The 6,996-nt window shown below is 45.4% G+C and overlaps 1 protein-coding gene and 1 long non-coding RNA gene across 3 annotated transcripts; one reads left to right on the forward strand and one right to left on the reverse strand.

Moving 5' to 3' along the window:
- The first annotated feature begins 580 nt into the window (after window positions 1-580).
- Window positions 581-1,969, forward strand: LOC109741929 (myb-related protein MYBAS1). Of its 2 annotated transcripts, none has more exons than XM_073496430.1 (3): window positions 581-901; window positions 1,005-1,134; window positions 1,221-1,969. In XM_073496430.1, exons 2-3 carry the CDS (start codon window positions 1,079-1,081, stop codon window positions 1,684-1,686), a joined length of 522 nt encoding a protein of 173 aa, XP_073352531.1. In that variant the 5' UTR covers window positions 581-901; window positions 1,005-1,078; the 3' UTR covers window positions 1,687-1,969. The 2 variants fall into 2 exon arrangements, with proteins under 2 accessions (XP_073352531.1, XP_020156608.1); XM_020301019.4 differs by having other exon boundaries at window positions 581-872.
- A 1,152-nt stretch (window positions 1,970-3,121) lies between these two features.
- LOC120962826 (uncharacterized) lies at window positions 3,122-3,860 on the reverse strand. Its single transcript, XR_005753829.1, has 2 exons — window positions 3,609-3,860; window positions 3,122-3,433 (listed from the first exon to the last, which is right to left on the reverse strand). It is a non-coding gene; the product is annotated as an uncharacterized lncRNA (long non-coding RNA).
- Window positions 3,861-6,996: the final 3,136 nt, after the last annotated feature.

The following is a 6,996-nucleotide window of genomic DNA, read 5'->3' on the forward strand; positions in this document are numbered from 1 at the left end:
CTCGTTGAGAAACGTAACAATACCTGCTCGTCGTGCCTTTGGGCTAATTATTTAAATGAAGTACATATATCTATCCATGAGAAAATGACTACTAAAATATTTCAAATCAAGTAAAAATGAAATAAGCATCCACTTACTCAACAAACAGTTGCAAAAATACATCACATTTTACGGTTTGCTTCATTTCTTTTGCATTTCAGTTAACAAAATTGCATGTGTTTGCCATCACTTCAAAAGTAATTTCCATAAAATATGCCCACACACAAAATAATTAACCAAAACCTACATGCACATATTGCTCTACTTTTTTGGGGAACATGAGTGTGCTATTAATCAAAAGGAGTTAAGTCAACTCACAGAGTAAACCGGCAACAAACAAGAGTTAGCTGCAGTCCAAATCCAGTATATGTAATACTATACCCTTTTAAAATTTGTAACACAGAGCAAGAGACATGAGAAGGCAATTTTAATCTGAGGACAACCTCATCGATGATTCTCTAAATCAGACCCACCACGTAAAGAGGCCCCACGAGGACCTTCTTGTCCTGCCTATAAATGAGAAGCAAGAGCCATCAAACCAGTGCACAACTAAGACAAAGTGGCTTCCTCTCACTAATACCAACCTTCTTCCCATCAGGCTGGAGTTCATCGAGGATCTAAGCCTGAAACTGGAGCCCACAAGCACACAGAGGAGGAAGAGCAACAAGGCTGGCTCCCAGCCCATCCAAGGTAGAAGCGAACAACGTTAGAGATGGTGACAGTGCAAGATGAGATGCGCAAGGGGCCATGGACAGAGCAGGAAGACCTGCAACTGGTATGCACTGTCCGCCTGTTCGGTGACCGCCGCTGGGATTTCGTTGCCAAAGTCTCAGGTTTGAGGGGTGGGAGACCTGCAAATTAGGTAGCCATTTTTGCAATCCTTGGCACAAAGATGCAAACAGCATGCAAATATCATTGTCTCTAACCAACTATCTTCATACATCACCTTATCTATGGCCATGTAGGCCTTAACAGGACAGGCAAAAGCTGCCGCCTCCGGTGGGTCAACTACCTCCACCCTGGCCTCAAGCATGGGCGCATGTCGCCACAGGAGGAACACCTTATTATTGAGCTCCATGCTCGATGGGGTAACAGGTTTGATCCAAAAGAAGACCTTACTAAAGCAGCTTTTTTTTTCATCTACAACAGGTGAAACGCACTAACATCCTCTCTATGTATAGGTGGTCTAGAATAGCACGCAGACTGCCAGGGCGTACGGACAATGAGATCAAGAACTACTGGAGGACACACATGAGGAAGAAAGCACAAGAGAGGAAGACAAACATGTCACCTTCTTCCTCCTCCTCATCATTTACATACCAATCCTGCCTCCTTGAAACTGCACCAATAATCAGGATGGATGGAGGCAGCACTCATAATGGCACAACCTGCTTCTCAAGTGTACTTAAGAGCAACCAGAGTGTCATGGATGGATATTCTATGGACCAGATATGGAAGGAGATTGAGGCACCGGCCATGCTGCCCATTGATGATAAAGCATGCAGCAATCTCCCATGTCCTCTGCTGCCATCTCCTATGGGAGATCGCTACTGCCCTCCTGAGGTAGTCTGGAAGATGGACAATGGTGATCTCAAGATGTTAGCTCCACAATTTGGTTATGGTAATGGAGAACGTTCCTGCTATTGAAGGTTCAAGCTGTCAGGATCGAGGTCAGGTTACTAAGATACATATATATGCTTAACAGATTTCCACTACCTATGTAGCTATGTCTGCATATACATATGTATGCTTGCCAGAATTGCCAGTAGCTACGTTTGCATTAGTATGGAGGGTGATCTAAATATTTACAAATCTACTGTAACATTGTAGATTTTCAGGTCTGCTTATGATGTGTGTGCCTATGTAGTGTGTAAAATAGCTTATGTCTCTTGCCCTTCACAGAATGGAATATGAGAGCAATTTATATGCATGATACAGAAGTCAATCTCCAATGATATTTTGGTAAAAATGTTAGATTGACACGAATGTACATTGTACTACCGGAATTATAATATCTCCCCCCACCTGATTCTAAAGCTACAAACAGGGCCATGAGATTCTATGGTCGTATCTCAAGGAGCAAACAAAAGAAGAGGAAAATGGGTACAGAATCAGCATTATTTTTTCAAATCGTTCTTGCTATTACACTCTCATTTCCTTCGACAGGATGTTGAGATTGAAAGCTCTTGATAAAATGGCTTCTGGAACCTAAGGAACGTCAAAGAGAACAAGTATTTCTCCAATAAACACGCAGACCCTGGAAACATATTTTTTTAATATGCAAATTGAGGCTGCTGTACAGACATCTGTATGCATATTTGATCTGAGTGGAATTGACAGACTTAGTGCAGAGTGAGTGGTCTATCACTTTAATTCTCTTAAAAAGGCTGAGCATTAGACTTTGATAGAACAAAAGAATGCTAGATTGTATTCGACACATAAGATTAGCAGGAAGTCGTAGATCATCCATTTAACAAATAGGAAAGTTAGCACTGCGGCAAGGTAAATAACGGGAGGTGGTAAGGGACTGGCACATAAGATGAGCAGGAAGTTGCAGATCATCCATTTAACAAATAGGAAAGTTAGCACTGCGATAAGGTAAATAAAGGGAGGTGGTAAGTGACTGGCACTTCAGATTGCTATAGCCGTCTACTTTGCTGAAAGTAGTATCTTATCTTGCAACTGATAAGCATGTATTTTCTTCTGATTGAGTGAATCTAGTGCTTGGACCACCTAGACACAACCATCATTAATCTGTGTTCCTCCACAACATTCAGAACTAGATGAAAGCTTAGATGTGGAGGTAGAGTTTAGAAGTTATCTTTCTTCTCGTTATTCCTCTATGTTTAACAAATAAAATTTAATAAAGGACACCAGTTTCATATTGTTTCATGTGGAGCAAAATGCTCGCCTGGCAGAACTGCAGATATTCACCATAGCATTCAAATTCACCTGTGATTTATAATAATTATGAACAAAGAGAAATCAAAAGTACAAGCAAGTCGCAAGATCTGATTAGCATGGAAAACCTTCAGAGCAGCCAGTGGCCAACAGTAAAAACACCCAGGACAGATACTCATACTATACTTAATGCAAAGTCATCAGCATCAATTTTCAATCAATCTGAAAGCTCAATAAAGGAATTGGTACATAATGCAAAGCTTAGTACTCCACTGCTAGTTAGTACCAGAAGGCTCTAGGTCATTTCTGAGAAAGAAAATAGGAGTTTTGAATCCTTCAATGTATTGTTTTCTACCATTAGACAGTCAAATCAAATACAAAAAAATTGCAGCTACCCATAGCTTATCCCTCAGTTCACCATTTCATCTGCTTAAGTTCCTCAAGAGGGAATTCACCCACCAGTCCCCAGCACACATGACTTGGAGTCTCACTGCTGGAAAAACGAATCAACAGGTACACCAGAAGATTAGGGGCAAGAAACAGCAGAATCGCTAGCTGCCCCTGCGACTTGGATTGCCAGCTACGATCCAGACAACAACACCCAAAACATATAGAAAGCACTAATCTACAGCACATACAGCAACCGCATCGGCGGTACTTCTTCTCACCTCTCCGACCGTCGATGTTGCGGACGCTGAGAAAGAGCTCCCCTCGTCGCCGGCGCCGACAAGGAGAGAGCAGGGCTTTCGCAATAAGAGAGAGAGAGAGCGCAGGGATTGGTCTTTTCTTTTCTTTTTGAAACGCAGGGATTGGTCATTGGTGACATGAGCGAGGGCTCTGACATTTACCCAAAAAAGCTTTCGCCTAGCTTTAAAGCAAACCACCAAAGCTATGAGATCCAACAAATGTCACATCGCAAATACACGCATACACACACGCCACACACGAGGTGCTAATTTTTTTAAATAATACACTCTTTTTTATGAATTTTCAGAAATATTACGCTGGATACAAAATTTTCAAAAATAATACACCGTCGGCCCTCTGCTGGCCGACTGGGCAGCCCACAGCAGGCCGACTGGGCCTAATCAGCCAACATCAGGCCGATTAGTAGCCTTGTGGCCTAGGGGTGGCCGACAGGCCTCTCGGCAGCTGGCAGGGGGTTCAATCGGCTTGCCGTAAGCCGATAGCTGCATGTGGGTTCGAGTACTGCGCTGGTGCATGTGCACGCCGCTGCCGTATGGTTCAACTAATTTTTTAAATAATACACTTTTTAAATTAATTTTCAAAAATATTACGCCGTTTTTTTATTTTTAAAATAATACAGCATCGACTTACTGCAGGCCGACAGGAGCCAGTCGGCTCACTGCTAGCCGACAGGAGGCCAGTCGGCCACGGGTTAGCCCAGTCGGCTTGCAGTTGGCCGACTGGTGCATGGCCATCATACCGCCGCATGCCACGCGCCGTCGAACCTTGCATGTGTGTATACGGAGGGAGAGCTAGCTAGCTCACCCGTACGTGGGTGGTGTGGTGGGATCGAGTGGGTATGAAACGTACGTACTAGAAAGTCTGGGATGTTATATATAGATAGATAGACATACGGTATGGTAGGTGCCCATGACACACGTACTTACTTACGGTAAGCACGTAGGTAGCCTTTGCATGGCCAGGTTTGAGTCTTGGCCGTCGCCGGGAAATTAAAGTCGTCGTCGACTCGTCGTCATGGGACTGTGGCAACATGCTATAGCTGCGAGTCGTTCACGCGTCGTGCAGCTCCGGTGGCACTCGTCTGCGCGCAGCACGACTAGGTATCTTGTAGGTCTGCGTCATCAACGGGCTCGTCGGCCTGCGTCCGCGTACGTCAGGCTGGTTCGGGAGGAGCGTTGGGCCGAACGCCCTGTGTGCAGTGCGCGCGGCAGAACCAGCAGAGAGCAGAAAAAATTGACTATCACACGTAAAACACGTCCGTTGCATGGCCATGCACTAGTCGGCCAACTGCTAGCCGATTAGACGGGCTCCAGTCAGCCTACAGTAAGCCGGCGCTGTATTATTTTTAAAAATAAAAAAACGACGTAATATTTTTGAAAATTAATAAAAAAGTGTATCATTTAAAAAAATTAGCTATGGTTCAGCCCCACGCCCATAGTACCCCGCAGCAGGTGACGACAGCTGCGCAAGCCCACAGTCCGTGAGTTCGCGTCGCCGAACCTGGATGCGGCACAGCGTATGGTGCATGCGGCGACAGGGATCAAGGACGAGTGCCAGAGCGTAGCTACCCGTGCGTGGCCTGATGTTTTTGTTGACTAGGCCCCGATCGCTCCTCGGGACTATTTTTCGTCGGTCGACCGAATACATATGTACACTGGCTAAGTATTACGACCTGCGGATTGCTTTCCGGCAAGACGTGCGAATACACAAGCCACGCTTGATCGATTCTTCGAGTTTCAGAAGACGACACACACGTACGTAACAAGCTAGCTACCGAAGCCTGGTGTATCAATCTTGACGCTAGCTAGTTGATTAATTGCCAGCTAGCTAGCTGTCTAGTAGAAACCATACGGCAGCGGCGTGCACATGCACTCGCGCAGTACTTGAACCCACGTACGATTGCATGGGCCATGCACCTATCGGCTTAGGGCAAGCCGATTGACCCCCTATCAGCAGCCGGGTGGCCTATCCGCCACCCCTAGGCCGAAAGGCTACTAATCGGCCTGATGTTGGCTGATTAGGCCCAGTCGGCCTGCTGTGGGCTGACTAGGCCCAGTCGGCCAGCACAGGGCCGACGGTGTATTATTTTTGAAAATTTTGTATCCAGTGTAATATTTCTGAAAATTCATAAAAAAGTGTATTATTTAAAAAATAATTAGCCACACGAGGTAGCACAACATAAGGTACATATAGGTTCTGATGAGGACATAGCACAACAAGCCCAAAGAAATAAAATATATGTGGCGGCACAGTAAATGAAGATCTAATCCGACTCTGGTGGTGAAGGAGGTAGTGGCGGCGCCAAGCGTAGAGCCATCACGCGAAGATCAGCAATGATGGTGTTGATGGCGTCTCGGTCTCGGTGGCGGCTAAGCGGCCGCCAAAGCTACAGATATCCACACATTTTGAACACAGCGTCAGTAGCACATCGTAGAGGCACGCGATGGATCAAAAACTTATTTCGGACCGTCCAAAGCGTCCAGGCTAGAACCCCAATAGTTAGGCACCTAGTGTGGCGTACAGCTGGCGGTGAAGACTGGAGTTCGGCGAAGAGGTCAGGGAAGTTGTTGTGGCACCAACTACCACCCACTGCTTCACGTAGGCAACTCCATAGAAATTGAACGGACACGCGGGAGAAGAAGATGTGGTTCGAATCTCCTTTTGTCCACAGAGCGGGCACATCGCATCTCCCGGGCCGTTCCGTTTGAGCACCTCCACACCGGAAGGGACCCGACCTCGGATTCATTGCCACAGGAAGATCCAAACCTTCAGCTGAAGTCTGACCGACCAAATCACCACGAGAGGCTTAGGTCCGATGTGGTCGCGATGACCTGGTACAGGGATTTAGTGGAGAAGCTACCTGATGTCTACTACACAATTTATTCTTGTAGACTCGTGTTGGGCCTCCAAGCGCAAAGTTTTGTAGGAAGTAGCAATTTTCCTTCAAGTGGATGACCTAAGGTTTATCAATGAGTGGGAAGCGTAGGATGAAGATGGTCTCTCTCAAACAACCCTGCAATCAAATAACAAAGAGTCTCTTGTGTCCCCAACACACCCAATACAATGGTAAATTGTATAGGTGCACTAGTTCGGCGAAGAGATGGTGATACAAGTGTAGTATGGATAGTAGATTATGGAATTTTGTAATCTGGAAATATAAAAACAGCAAGGTAGCAAGTAATAAAAGTGAGCAAAAACGGTATTGCAATGCTTGAAAACAAGGCCTAGGGTTCATACTTTCATTAGTGCAGAATCTCTCAACAATGCTAACATAATTAAATCATATGGCAATCCCTCAACGTGCAACAAAGAATCACTCCAAAGTTTCTATTGGAGAACATAACGAAA

The sequence above is a fragment of the Aegilops tauschii genome, chromosome 4 (assembly GCF_002575655.3).
Source record: "Aegilops tauschii subsp. strangulata cultivar AL8/78 chromosome 4, Aet v6.0, whole genome shotgun sequence".
Taxonomy (NCBI): domain Eukaryota; kingdom Viridiplantae; phylum Streptophyta; class Magnoliopsida; order Poales; family Poaceae; genus Aegilops; species Aegilops tauschii.